Source organism: Streptopelia decaocto (genome assembly GCF_964273445.1).
Source record: "Streptopelia decaocto genome assembly, chromosome: 6".
Lineage (NCBI taxonomy): Eukaryota > Metazoa > Chordata > Aves > Columbiformes > Columbidae > Streptopelia > Streptopelia decaocto.
Genome location: NC_138660.1, coordinates 54,714,344 through 54,730,221, shown reverse-complemented (window position 1 = coordinate 54,730,221; position 15,878 = coordinate 54,714,344). Strand labels below are relative to the sequence as shown.

The 15,878-nt window shown below is 39.8% G+C and overlaps 1 protein-coding gene across 8 annotated transcripts in view; it reads right to left on the bottom strand.

Annotated features, from left to right (window-relative positions):
- Positions 1-15,878, bottom strand: part of LOC309441945 (uncharacterized protein) — a 162,295-nt gene that overhangs the window by 119,304 nt on the left and 27,113 nt on the right. For 2 of the 8 annotated variants that reach the window (XM_082057254.1, XM_082057256.1), the window contains one exon: positions 75-139. The exons of the other annotated variants lie outside the window; for them this stretch is intronic. In XM_082057254.1, coding sequence (XP_081913380.1) covers positions 75-139 — 65 coding nt within the window. The remainder of the gene's footprint in view (positions 1-74; positions 140-15,878) is intronic. 8 annotated transcript variants of the gene reach the window in all.

Below are 15,878 nucleotides of genomic sequence, written 5' to 3'. Positions count from 1 at the left end.
GCATGTCAAGGAAGCTCCTGTAGTACACAATTTTACTAGTAAATAATAGGAAAAGTAGGTCAATTGGTACTTACCATTCTCTTGAAACAGTGGATTTTCACTGAAAAAGGATTGGCTAAATGGCCTCAAAAATGTTGTGCTGAAAGTTGCAAATTGCAAATTAGTAGAACATCATCAGAAAATCCTTTGCTAGGAAATTAGATAAGTTGGACAAATACACTGAAGCATGCTCAATTGACGAGAAAAGAACTTTTCAGATAGTTTTGGAAACAATAATAGAACCAAAATCAAGAGTCAGAAATATCTCAGAAGAGGTGAATAACCACTCAGCTATCACTCTCCCCATCAGAAAATCTGATGTGTAATGCAAAATCATTGACGGTTCACTATTTATCCTCTCATGACTTTTTTCTGAATAGAAGATATACTTATCTGGTGGGTGACTGCCTCACAACAACAGTGCTTAATGACAAAGCTTAGACTCCATTGTTAACTTCAGCATAGTCTGATGATGGTCAGACGTAAAGTTGCCAATGAAGTACTGGGACTAGAACCATCTACATGAAATGTCCATTGCACATCCTGACTAAGCAAGATTTATTGTCTTTGGTCCAGATGTAAAAAAGAGGCAGGGGGAATTTTCATTTCTGTTGTCCTTGGGAATCATACCACAGAGGAAACAGTGGTCCTTTGTCCACAGTGTTCAAGATTAACAGTCTCTGCAGTGCTGGCAACAGCCCCAAAACCTATCATTTGTCTTGTATCCTGACTTAGCTCTGTGTGGCACCCTCGTGCTCCTGAATCAATAAATATTAAGTAATACTCAAACCATGTCAATGCTAGGCCATATCAGAGTCTGCAAGCCTAGATTTGAAGGAAGGGCAGCCATTTAGTAGTTCTAAATATGTTGATTTGAGGCAGTCGAGAGATCACTGTATTTCACTCTGTGGCATGATGTAGCTGAACCCTCAGATATACATAAAGTGAGACCCAAGAAAACTATAATTACATTACAGGAGAGGATGGAAAGCTCCTCTTCCTCTGGAACAAAATCCCAATAGTCATGTAAATAAACATGGGAAACATTTACAACACTGGATAGTGATTTATCACCTAGTTTTCTTTCATTATCCAAAGTGTAAGTCTAAATTTCTACAAAAATGGCACATGAAATTATCATATACTGGCCCTGACACTGATGAAGCCTATAATTAATTGTTAACCTCACCTTTCAACTGAATGAACTTCTCTGATGAATTAATATTAGGACCACCTCAAAACAAAGATTGTTCATTCCTCATCCTGCAACTAAGCCATGAAAACACCTCATTTCTAGTGTTGGTTCACATCCTAGGTTCAGACAGACTGAAGATATTGTCCCTTTTCATTCCCTGCAAGACAGACTGTAACTGGTAGTTATATATATAGTTATAATAATGATAACTCCTTTTCAGCAAACAGAATATTTAGTAAAAACTTTGTGTGTCAAATAATTGGGTTCACCAACTGTGAAGTTAGGTCAGGAGAAATGAAACACAAAGATCTTGCTTTCACTACAACAAAAATAATTTCTGTTATTGTAGTGGCACTTCTAGACTTTTATCCAGAGACAAGTCACAAATTCAGGATGCCAAATAGGATGTGGCTGAGCAACTTGGTCTTCATTTTCCCTGGGATGGGAAAAAAATAAAAGAAACTATACACATTGGAATTTATGGAGCAATAAATGGACTGAATAGCGGAATAAACATCAGTAGAGAACATAAAGATGCCATGAAACATTTCCACCAAAATGTTCGAAGTCTTGCTTCCCTGACAAATCCACCAAGAGAGATTTTCATTCCTCTCTGATTTTGTAATACTAAGGATAGTCTGAACAAAAGGAAAAGAGATCATTAAGAGATTAAAAACAAAAGAAGTTTTAACTTTGCACATTACATGTCTTTCAGTGATGCTATTAGCGAAATTAATGAAACCCATTTTCTTTACTCTGGGGCTCTGGAAAAGTCATTAAATTGGAATGAATATATAACACTACATCAATCTAATTTCAAGAGAGGGAATCGGCAAACCAATAAGCAGATGCAGCTTCAAAAAATTCACCTTAATGGCAGTAATGTAAGTTTCGTGAGTTACAGTAGAAAGCAAAAACAACACAAAGAGACAATGATTCAATGGAGCACAAACACACAACAATTAAGTGCCTCTGTCTATTCAGCATCATTTTGACAATTAACAATGCCACTTTACTAATCTTAGAATTTGGCTTGTCCTATTTATCTGAAGGATGCCTTCCCAGTGCACTCTTCATCAGACACAGATTGAGAGCATGTTCCCTTAAATAGCCATGCATTTGGTGACTTTGAAATTTCACTAAGGAGACAACTTTGCAGAACATTTATTTGAGGGACGTGAAAAAGGATTGTCTTGTAGGGGTATAAATGTAATTACTTCAAAATTGTATCTACTTTTGAACATTTATTTGAAACCTTAGTATACACTGTTCCTCTTTTTAAGTGATGCATTTTTATTATTTTAATTAATTTTTATTGCTACTATTTGCTTTATTTTAAGAGTCACTCTAAAACCAAATTAAAAATAAAAGCAATGCATTAAAAAATGAAACAAAACACGCAAAAAACCCACAAAAAAAATTAAAAAACCCCAAACAAACAAAAATAACAATCAGCCAAAAAAACCAAACCAAACCAAAGCAAAAAACAAAACAAAACAAAACAAAACAATGAAACAAACAAAACCAAACCAGAAACAAATACTACAGATCTCTGTGTAAACAAGAAACTGAAGGTAGACAACATACCCACATGATTTCAACATTAACAACTAAAGCTCCTGCTTTTTTCTGTAGTTTCACAAAGATCCTTGCTGATTCTTAAAGGTTTTACACACCTCCTGTCTACACTGACACTTGACAGAAGTTCAGATTCTTCATAGAGATGTTGCTCATGGAATATATCGTATGATGAAGAAAATGCTCCAGAATTCCCATGTGCACTAGTGGGACCTAGTCCTCAGTGGTTATAATGGTCACTTGGCATTGCCTTTTGCAGGCAGCTGTGAGCATATACTACCTGAGCTGCAGAGGACCCTATATGAGCCCATCAACAGTGTAGCCAGCACTACCTCAACTCTGTGCTCAGAACAGTAATTTGTTTTGCACAGCCTTCTGGCTTAGCTTTTGGAGCTGTCTTCTGACCAGGTGGCCAAGTAAAGTAAAGCCATGTTCCCCTTGTGCAACCACAAACTCACAGACAAGGTTTTCAGACCAAGGTTTAGTGCAGCATCTTTCCTCATCAACCTCTTCTTCATTTGGAAGAATGAAACTAACTAAACTCCAGTGTCTTGAAGTCATATTCTGCCCTTTGATTCAAAATCTTAGAGAGGTAAACTCTCAGCTCTATAATTAAAACTCCTTAGTCGCTGGTAGGAGTCAAATAGGCAATTCCCATATGAGCAACATGTTGTTAATGTTAATGTTTAATTCTTTGTGCATATGTCTGCACAGAAGTAGAAACATTCTTGTTTACTTTCTTGCTCTATCACAGTTCATCTCGTATTATTTCTCTTCTTTGTAGTTTGGAACAATCCATCTTCTAATGAAGAGTCAAAGACAGCATGTCTGAAGCAACCAAGCACTCACTATGAATCTCAAACACCAAGTCAATAGTTCACTGGAATCCGCTGCTTGGAAATCTTCCTTGCAAAAAATGACTTTTGTTGCTAGTGCGCAGCAGTGCATAACATCCAGTGTGAAGGATGTAGGCAAACTGCTGATGTCATATCAACAGTAACAGACACTAAGATCACTTGGAAGCTGGTTAACCTTAGGCAGGATGGTTGGATCTTCACAATATGTGTAAAAGAGCACAGAGCTTGCATACTGGCCAAAATGATCACTGGTGCAGGGACTGTAACTGATACTGTCTAACAAGTGCCCTTGTTGAAAAATAAAAGACTGTGTGACCCAGCACCTCTCTGACAGACATGATATTCCAACAATCCACATCAATCTCCAGTTAAGATTTATTGTCACAACTGACTGACTTGTCGTAAGACACAGGCTTGGAAACAGTATGTGTTGCATCTTCCATTGAAATTACTCTATTTTGAAGAGTGGTAACTGTCACTCCACTAATTGTAATAAACGCCAAGAATACAAAGATTTACAAACCTATTGCTTTATTGCTACTGCAACAATGTTTTTGTAATCAACAAAAAACCTACACTGTAAATGTATTTTATACTTTTCCAGGTAAAAGGTTTTATAACATTTTATAAATGTCGAGAAAGGTGGGGGAACACAAGCAGGGGGGAAAAGCTGGAAGAAGTCTGGTCTATTTCTTTATTTTTGTCTCTTGACAGCTGCATTCAAGAGATCAGAGTGATATTTGTGAATAAATGGCATGACTTCAAAACTAATAAATTCCTCTGAGAAGAAGAATTGAAGAGGCTTGAGCAATTTGGTGCTATAGAGGAGGCATTGTAATTGTGAAACAAACAAAAACAGCTTCTGGGCTGTGCTTTAACATGTAGACTTGGGAGCTAAAAAGATATATTTTTAATAAAGTATTTCTGAAGCAGCTTAGGTGGGTGCTTGAAGCAGATTCTGACTTACACAGTGGTGCTAACTCTTTCTCCATCAATAGTTCGTCCAGAAGGACATCGATAGTCACTATCGCCAGAGAAATTAAGAAACTGCAGAATCGTGGTAGTACCTACTTGCTAGACAAGCCACTGATGAAGAACCCCTGCCAGCAGCATGCAGAGTGCACTGGAAAAATTCTGACTCATCAAGGTGCCTTTGCTGTGGTTCTGCAGTCGTTAATACTGAACATCCCGGATCCACCAACACAGCATTTTAAATTTGCTTCAAGTGTACATGTATTGTTGCCTTTCTGCTGAGTTTAGGGCGTGGTTTCACATTACAGTGTCGCTGATGCTACTGCAGGCAGTCACCAGAATATGCTTTACTTCTCTGCCCCCCCGTCCTGTGCATTCCCCCCTACCCTTTGGAAACAGTGGTCCTACACTGATGTCATACCTGGCAGTGGGAGTGAGCTGCTGACAAAAGATGGAGGAGCAGAGCTATTATTTTAGCAGCAGCCTCTTGGTACTATGAGGTTACTGTAATGTGAAACTGGATTCTTAGCCAGAATATTTGCCTTTGGGACTATGAGTCTGCTCAAGCAATTAAAGTTAGAGTGCTGCAGGCAGGCAGAATCTGATGCAGTGTGAAGCCTGATGCAACAAGTTCACCCATCTGAGTATTTTTAAACAAACTTGAACTAGCTGTGTGGCTGATATCAGTTCACATAGCTGTGACATTTTTGAAGCTATGTTACAAGATCGAAAACTGAATTTACTGTATCATCGAACCAGAGCCTTAGGCATAATGCCTCTTGAGACTGCTTATCAGCTGGTGGACCTTATGCATATCCCATTGCCCAAGGCAGAGCCTTAAAACCTCTGGATTATTAGAAGAGAAAGAAATAACATAAGCAGAAATGTTTCACATTTAGGTAGCAGAAAGCTTTCTGAAATGACCACTGCTCTTAGTATTAACCTATTCTTAGCATCAGTCTCCACATATTAGCTGCTGGTGGATACATCCCTAATTATATACCCTTAACTTAGCTACACTAAAGCAGCTCTGAGACATCACAGCAACTAATTAACATCTTTATTCTGCCCTTTTACAATAGAGGCATTATCATTTCTGCTCAGGTCTAAAAGAAACTAATTTTTGAGAAAAGTTTGTTATTCCAGTGCATTTAAACATTGCTTCGTTTCGGGTTCTAGAATGACTGTTTTTTGTCCCTTACAGTAGACTCAATTCCTATTTTTATTTTTTTAGTGGGGCAAAATACCTATTACTACAGTTTCCCTCCAGATAAAACATGGGGTCTCAACTGTGATTCGTATTCCTTGCCTTTCCTTAACTCTTGATCTGCTTGATTTCAGCTGGAGCTTATCACAACACTGTGAATATTTCTGTTTGAAAGGTGGAAGAGTTTGTCTTGAGTAAGTGTGTAATAAATTTGCTACTTACTTAAGCCCATTTAAAGCCAACAAAAAGTACGTATACACCCAGAAAGGTACAGAATTTCTTCAATGCTTTGCAAGCATGTTTTATTCAGACATATGATCTAGGCAGAATTTAGCTTAAGCTTCTCTCATTGTGGGCTATTTTTCTCTGGATTAGCTACTCATAAGAAGTGCAAACACTGGCAGCTACCACAGGACAGGTGGCAACTGTCTATGTGGCCACATCACTCTTGCTTTTTTGATGGATGTGTGACTGTCATTCATTTTTCTGACAGACATCCATTTATCCATCAATTTATCTATCACTGCCCATGATTACAAGCACCCATCTTACTAAAGAACCTGAGCAAATACCTGTATGAACAAATTCCACTCTTCTTGCATTGCTGTAGAAATATGTTGGAAGGAAGTTTCATACAGGTGAAAAGCAATTCAGGGCCTAAAATTTTGGTCTTTACGGTCTGGATCTTAGATTCTGCTTTCAGTAATTAAAGTCATCCCAAATTTTGAGATGGCCTGCAGAATTGAGGTGGTAAGTTGAGCCAACTTCTCTGGCTACAGATTTTTCCTCACTGACCCTTGCCCATCTTCTTGCAATTTCTGGGAAAAAGCAACAAACTAGTGATAGCTAGTAATTAAAGTAGCTAAATTTGAACACATGACAGAAGGAAACTTGAATGCTTTCACTTTGTTAGCTTACAATTTAGTGCTTAAGGATAGTGTCCTGTGTTTGTAGAAAAGCAGATCTTGCAGCTGAAAAGTTAAATCCTACTGTTTGGGATTTTTTCCTCTGAGCATGTTCTTATTCAGCACCATGGTGAAAAGCTTTCCTGATCCTCAGAATAAATCCTAACAGGGAAGGGGCAATATACCTTTCTCCTTGCTTTACATACTTCCAGGAACCCTCTGAACTGTAAAACCTTTCTGTGCCTGTACATCAAAGCTGGTTTGCATTTTCCATGTATGTTGCCTTGTTATAATCTGTATCTGTTTCTTTACCTTGCAGCGAGCTCTCAGCCACATTAAGACATATTCGAAAACTGGTGAGAAAAAAAGAAAAAAGGAGTTAGGTTTATGTATTTAAAAGAGAACTGCTCTTATTATCTCTTTAGGCCAAAATAACAATGTTAATATCTGAGATCCCAAGAGGAGCTAACTGACCTGAAACTGCCAGCCTTGTTCACACGTTCAATCAGACACAGCCTAATTTTCTTTACTTCTGGAGTAGGCACTACTCAGTATGCAGAAGCATGAAGCAGCATAACACAGTATGAATAGACATGGGCTTAGACTCTGCTGTTTGTACTCGTGATGATTAATATTGTACCAGAGCTGCGTGAAAAATGGATTTCTTTGTTTGTCAGCCAACAAAGTAAACAAATGGGGAAAAAATTGGTGACTGAGTAAATATTCAATTCCAGGCATTTAATTTTTTTTCGTCTCCACTTTATTTATTTTTAAAAGCAAAATTTGTCTGAAGACAATTCGAAAAGAAACATATCAAAGTATTCTAGGTAGAAAAAGACAAAAGGAAAGGGCTTGCTTTCTTTGTGAACTCAGTTTTCTCAGGCAGTCTGTTGAAATTCTTTTTAATTCATGTGTTAAACTGCAATTATCTTGTGTTTTTTGTGTCTTACTGTTCCACAGCCTTTGCACTGCTAAGAGCCTTGCCTCTGCACTGTCGCAGCCTGCCAGTCCCAGAGGCTCTTATTGACAGCTGCCCCAGGCTGCCCTCCCCAGGCCTGAGCTTTTGGCCACTCCAGGCAGAGCACATCGGCCAGTGGCACCTGCCCCAGCAGCTGTGTCCTGCAATGAGAGCCAAGTGCATCACCAGCACCTTCTGGTCTAATTTTTCCTTAAAACTAACTCTCACTGTTAAAGTCAATGTGTGCCATCAGTTACGGACTCTGCTAGTAACTGTCTCAGCATCCTTTCTGCCATGCCATGTTTCTGAAATCTTGTGACTGAAATATTATGACAGTTTAAAGTCCCTTTTACCCAGAGTCTGAGTGCTTCTAAATGTGATGGGTATGTGTGGGGAAATATTTGCTTCAAATGTAGCATTACTTACCTTTTGAAAAAACAAATTAACAAAGAGCTTCCCATCTCCAACCCACATAACTTTTACCTTTTGGGCTCACACAGTTTGGTTCAAAATTATTTTACAAGCTTTCTTAAAAGCAACTTAACTCACTTTGCAAAATACTAAATAATAAACAATGAAGAAAGATTAAAAATAGAATTGAAGATTTGGGGCACAGGAAAAATGGTTGCCCTGACAATACTGGTTACAAATATAGGTGAATAGGTCTTGGGTCACGATCATCCTTCCTCCTTGCTTTATTTCACAGCTCAGTGCACTACGTCTTGTGATCTCACTGGTGTGAGGTGGCCATTTAAGGGTGATATCAAACACTGTGTGCAGTTCTGAATATATCACAATTAACAAAACACATGCTCCAAACAACTGTGCTAATCTGCTAGACACATCCAATGAACATCTTACGCAATCCTTAACAGCTCTTGTGTTTTTAGCTGGCAGTATGTAATCTGCTGACTGTAAATTTGTCTTTGCTGGGCAATATAAGAGACAATGAGCTGCAATTCACCTTGAAAGCAATCTGCTTACAACTCCTGCCATCACCTTGGTCCGTGGGCTGCTAGGGCTTCAAGTGTGCATTTTGAGATGGAGGAAGGACTCTCTTTAGCTTTGGAAAAAAAACATTTGTGGTTTGACTGGTCAGTTGCAAAACATAATCTGTATTAACTGGTACACTAACATAATTCAACAAGCAGTATTTTTCACTGAGAGAAGATACTGGATCCTGATAGATTCTGATCTGTGGAAGACACTGCAAGAATCAACAATAAAATAAATAACCAGAAACAGCAGGTGGAGTCATTGTGAAAGGGCTATTACCTTGTCTAGCACACTACTTCTAATCCTCTGCAATATTTGACCCAGTTTGCACAACCATATAAGATGTACCTTGTAACTCCTTCTCCAGTACTGCTTTTTGTAGCTTTCTTGGAGCCAACAGAAAAGAGTGAGAGCTATGGTTTTCTATGCATGAGGTGTTATGCACGATGCTGATAAACACTTTGCACATTTTCACTTCCTTTCTCATAACTTTGTATCTCATAGTGTTAACAGAACAGGTTTGACCTGCTTGTGTTTATCTGTTTTGTTATTTGCGGGTTTGCTTTATCTGTGTCATCCCTCTGAATTGAAACATTGACTTGGTGCTCCTTGTTACCTCAGATAAAATCTTCATTATTGCAAAATGAATTTCATTCTGCAGTGTTAAAAATTCATAGCTGCCTACATGCATAAGCACATAAGCACCAGACACCGCTCCTGCTGCTACTTCATAAGGCTTCATTGCATGGAGGAGCAAACACAAGGCACAGCTGATGACACAGGATCACAGGACTCTCTTAGGACTTCCTCCAGCCACCTGCTTCCTGACAAAAAATATCTTCCCGTTCTTTCCGAACACCCCAGGGCAGGGACCTGTTGTTGAACAAATCTGCATTTGGTGCCTTCAACATTCAAATGCTTTGTTCTCACTGTTCTTTACCTGTTCTTTATCGTCACCTGCCCCTCCTTGCCCCCCAACCTGATTTGCAATGCAGTAGCCTTAGTTCTTGATGATGACAGGGCATGGAAATGACAGTGCATGGTCGGTGACTACTTGAGATACCATTTAATTGCTGATCTTTAGCTTAACTACTCTGCCTCCACACATTTACCCTAATTGATGTGACAGAACACCACTCCAGGTTTTCTGAAAGCCACTGCCCCATTTTCTAGAGGACAAAGGATGCTGAGAGTGCCTTTGTGGGAGGTTGCACCCAAACGCTTGCAGTTCATATCTTATTGCCATTCTCCTGTCCAGTGGTGTAATGCAATGGAAGGTCTTACAGGATCTTCTTCACTGCCTTGGCACTTCTTGAGCACCATGGTTGCTCTTGTTGAGGAAGGACAACAATGGCGCACACATTCAGGTACACTTAGCTTTGTTGTAGCTATCAAGGTGAAGAAGGCATGGAGGATGAATCATACAAGACAGTAACACAAGCATACACCTGAAGCCCTGCTGCATGCTCATCCAGCTTGCACTGAAATCTGGACCACTCAGGCCTTTAACCATGCTCATTTCTTGATCCCAGTTCAGTTATTGACCCTTCCTGCCCGTGGTATCCATGGAGATCTCTGCTCTTCCCTCAAGAGAAAAGCTGCATTGCCACAAGAGTTGTGTAATAATCATGCTTATACGCAAACACTATAATCCAAGGTTGTAATTACGCTGCTGAGATTTTAAGGTTTCAGTGAGCACAAAACTCAGGTATTTCTACCTCAAAGGTAGAGGCTCCCACCAGCTGAACTGAAGAGCTATTCTGGGATATTTTAGTCCTCTAGGACTTTGTGGGCCACATGGAACAGCTATGACTTCATTTAGGAGAGGGTACCAAAATCCGTACATACTATCCTACTCTTCCATAATTCTCACTAGACTGTTTATTCCATAGCACCTTCACTCCCTGGAATTCCCTGTATATGCATTCTCCCCTACTCATTTAAAGTGCTCCTGGATATTATGATTGTTGCCCACCAGGCTGAGGGATTTACCAAATGTATCATCCGTGAAATAGGCTGCCTTTTTTTTAAATTTTTTTTTTTTTACCTTTGAGAAGTCAGCAAAAACACTTAATTTCTGCACCACAGAATATATTCTTCCAAAACTTTGCACCTTGCTGATGGGATAGCTGATGTCTCCATCTTACTCCTCTTCTAGTGCTCTCTTCAGAGTCTTTCTCATCTGCTTTTCCTTGCAGAACAGACTTGACAAAAAATTACAGCCTGCATCATCAATCAGTTGAGAGCTCAATGCAAAGTAATATGGTCCCAAGTGTATGAGAGATACTTCCATTCAAAATAAAAAAGTGTAAAATTTTAATACGGGGATTATATACTGAACTTGCAACACCCGTTCTTTATTAAAAAAATAAAGCACATACAATTAATGTTGGCAATAATGGCAAGTTGTCTTCTATAACAATCAGGTTTAATTGTTCATTCTGACACGCTCCAGCATTCTATTAAACACAGATTACTCAGGACTGAATAAATGAATACAAAGTAAGTCAGCCCACTGCTCTGCACACATCAGTGGAAATAATGAATTACATCATTTCATGAAAATTCATAAAGGGCCGGGGAAGGTCAAGAGCTTGTTATAATTTCATGTTGACCATTTGTGTGCCAGTTTTATAGAGCAGATTATGTTCTGGAAATGCCTTATTTCTTGTATGAGAGGTCATTTTAATTTTTATACTGGATTTTTTTTTTTCTAAATGAGAATTTTGTATAATTCAGGTGGCAGGATATTTGATTTTAAATGTTTTAAAATTCTACAGCCCATATTCTTATTTGCTAAGACATACTTAAAAAGTGATATTTTGTTGTTGCTCGTTAGTGTGTGATTGATTTTGCTGGTGAACACACAGCAGGAGACATATATCCACCAGCAGAGGGAGTGTGTTGTTGGTGAGGTTTTTTTGTTTGTGAGTTGTTTTTGTGTGTGTGCGTTTTGTTTTTTTTTTAATTATTCTTGCAGAACCTTCAGATCTCTACTGGTAGGAGGACTCTGTTGGCTAGATACTAGCGTGCAGTGACAGCAAGATGAAATCCTTGCACTGCTGGTTTTGAATTTACATATATACAAAAACTTATTTGAAAAAATAGCAAAGTTTGTTAGGTTTGTGCTTTAACAGATTTGATTAGTTTGTAAGAAAAAAGCATAATGAAACAAAACCACTAACAAATAAGGATACTGTGCACGTTATTGCCTTATGTACTAATAAACCCTGTGCAGCTATTACGTGGGTAATGTTCTGTAAAAGCACACAGTATATAAATGATTCACATGAACGGTGTTCAGTTTACTAATCCCATCAACCTTCTTGTTCAGTCCAAGGAACAAACTCACGTTTCCCGTAATATCCCAAGTCTATAATTGAATAGATAAAATGTACTTTTCCCTTTACTCATTTTTTGACATTTTTGGAAGTCTATGCATTTGAAAGTTGTTAAATTCCTGGGAAGTGGAAAAGAAGCTGCTACTAATGGTGTTAATGGTCGCCAAAGAAATATTTACCCTTTAGTGCATTTAGGAAAGTATCGAGAGCTCTAGAATACATTATGTAAGATTTTCATCGGGCTGAATGCAGGTCATTCAGATAACCATTTAAAAATGCATATCAAAATTAAGAGCTCAAACTGTTGCTTTGCACAGGAATATGACTGTAAATTACAACAGAATTATTAGTACTATTTAGGTCTGTATACACAGGAGTTGATCCAAGGTCTCTTGAAATCATCAAAGCCCTTTGCTGGCAATGGAAGCTCTAATACCAAACCCCTACTTATCTGGGGAAATCCCAGTCCTTTGTGCATTATTTTTACCATTTATATTTCAACACGCTGTGGCCCTACACTGACAGCCTACTCTCCCTTTCTCAGCTTCCCACTGTATGCACACATGGTACCAGACAATTGGGCATGGATTGACTCTGAAGCTTTCATCAAATAGTCTCTCAGTTCCATGGGGAGAATGCCCAGTAGTATATGCCAGCATGAGAAAGGATGTTCACTCTGCCCTACAGCAAGAGATCATCTCCTCCACAAAGGAAACACAAGGCTGCACATTTTTGTAGCACAGATATCGCTTTAAAATGTGGCCAGAAGCATTTCAGGGTCTGTGGCTCTCTAGAACAGATGGGGCAGTGTCACGATTTCTCTTATCTTATCCCCGTACGTTCTCTTTGCCCGTATGGGCCACCAATAAATCTGTCAAGGTTTAAAGCAAGGCTACAATGAACTGTGGCAGATGCTCTCTGTTACCCCCTTAGATTGAAAAGATCATAAGGAGGATAAGGAGGAAGGAAGAGAGAATTAGACTTCAAGTTGGAAGGGTTTTAAAAGGCTTTACTAATACTACTAATAAATAGAGAAAATATACAAAATATACAAAACTAGTCTTGTATGCCTGATATGGAGTTGGCATCACTCCAGCGGCGGTGGAGCTATGAGCTGGCTTGGCTCCAGCAGCTGTGGGGCAGGCACCCAGAAGTCATGGGCAGGACTTCACAGCAAACCAGAAACTGCATTCAGGGTTGCAGGGCCTCGAGCCTAACATCACAGGCATGGGTGACAGGGTCCTCTCTGGATGCCGGCCATGGTTGAAGAGAGCAAGACCCTCGTGATCTCTGCTCTTATATAGGGGATATGATGATTATGGGATGAAATACTCGGTCAGGTTTAGTCACCTATCCTGTCCGCCTCTCCTGTAAACATGTCCTGCGATCAGTTAACCTTGGTTACTACAGTAATAAATCTAAACATTTATTTACTATTAAACATTTAGCTTCTTCAGCATTCCATTGGTCATCTTATCAGCTCTGAGCACAGTGTCCGAGAAAAAAAAAAAAAGTGCAGCTAACTTCAGGAAAGCGCAGTTATTGAGAAGAATTTAGCTGAAAGGAAAATTCACTGAAAGAGAAACTGGTCTTGTTTTTAACAAAACCAGCACAGGCAGCTTCATGGCCCAACGAAAGGAGCACAGGCTAAGCAAAGTTACAAGAAAATGTGTTTGGGTGAAGGGGACTATCACACAACTATAGTAGGTAATTCTCAGGTATCTCAGGTCTGAATAATTTCCTACTATTGGGGTTTAAGAGAAGGCTTCAAGGAAAATTGTGTAGCATCTGCCTAAAATGGGAGGTCTCTGAAACATTCTTCTGAAGCATCTGTCTACTGATAGGCCACGTAACACACAGGTATGTGTCCTGATGACAATACCAATGCTTTAAAGGGAAGCTGTGCCAGATGTGGAGCCGAAATTGACTTAGGCCAAGTTTCATACCACTAGGCTAGTAAAGACATCACTGTCTCTCTTACTTTCTTTGCTAAAGTTTGTTTAATGCCTCCAGAGATGCCAGTAAGTGCATGAAGGCTTTCTTCAGGAAGTTATGTCAATGTTCAGGATGCAAACTGATGATAATTGCAATTTTTCCTGTAAGCTGTTTCCTCTTCTGTATCTGCCACTAGCCACTATGAGCACCCATCTGCAGGTTGTCCAAGGACCCTGACTTTGGGATATAGCAAACACTGCTTCAAACTCTATAATCCTATCTCTTCCAGAAGGCTGTTTCTTTCACCCTGGATCAGAGCAAATCTTGAGGCAACTCAAAACTGGATTAATCAAACAGAAAACAAGCACATTGTTGTGCCACGACAAAAACAAACAAACAAAAAAACGCACCACACGTACAAGTGATCAAAAGGCACTTCTGCAGTACAGGATCCTGAATCCAAGTTATGTTTCTCCTCCCTCATACACTATATCATGTATTCTTTTATTAATTATGATCTCACATTGTGTAATCTTAAAGTGATTAATTACTTCATTCATACACAGTGGGCACACAAGCTCCAGTCATTAGCAATGCCATGTGTTCAGTTCATGCCACAAATCTTTAAATAGAGTTTTGGTCTGCACATAATGCTGGTGTCTTCTGTAGTATCTTGTACAGACATTTGGAAGTCCTTTGATGGAAGACAGGCATACTGCTCATTAATTTTCTAGCTGTTTATCAGTCATACTGTCAGGTCCCCATGATTTCAATTGCATGACTACAATAATTAGTGTCTTTAGACCTCCTTAGCCTTGCTCCAGGCTATGGTGCTGACTTCTGCTGGGTTTAAAGTTTATTCCATATGAATGTGTGGTTATTTATCTCCTAGGTGTTGTATTTTTAATCCTTAGTGAGGGTTTTCTACCTGCTTTAAACCAACTTACAAAAAATAACATGCATCTCAGAGGCGCCAGAGCTTCCAGCTGAGGAAGCTAAGTAGGAATCATCTCACATTATTATATTCAGATTCATTAGCTGGATGGCCTGGTAGCAGTGAAGCAAATCACAGAATACCTGGACGGGTAGAATGTCAGTTTGCTAACTATGCTTGACTGACGCTCAGAATCTATCTCTTCATTTTTCATAATGTCTTACCATCATTCACAAACTGAACAGATGTCTACTACAAAATGCACACGAAGACACTGACAGCAAACCAAGAAGATTACATCAGGTTGAACATATATCCATTAAAATTCCAACCCTTACTCATTAATTATCAACATCCTCATAAGCTGAACTCTTACTACAAGCTTCAGAACTTGTCCCTGCAAAACACTGTGAACATTACAGCATATTGAGTATTCAGCCATTATAAATTCCTTATCATGAGTATTGCCATGAGAGTATCTCCTTTGTGGGAACAGCAAGATCAGGTGATTGCTTAACATATGCCCCCCCGCAGCTGCTCCCATCACCTCCCTTGTGCAGGACAGTCCTTCCAAGCGGCATAGACCCCAGAAACCTCTGAGCGCTGCCTTCTCAAGTCATCACCTGTATCCCACCGTCTCCCCGGGCCACCGCAGCCACGGCATCAGCATCTCCCCGAAGTGATGGCTGGAGGTGTCCCGCATTTCCTCAGAGTTAAGGACCCAAGGGCTCAGCCCGCCCCTGACAAGCTTCCTGGGAGCACAAAGCCCCGGGCACCCCACAGCATCCGCGGGTGTCGCTGCCCGGGGCGCGGCTCATGGCCCGTCCCTGCTCGTCTCCATCGCCCTCCCACCTGGGAGCCCTCATGGTCCCCCCGAGCTCCGCTTCCCGCCTCTCCGCAAGCACAGCGCCGCCACGAGTTCCCAGACTCGAGGCTCCTTCTGGCGTCTAAATGAACTTTT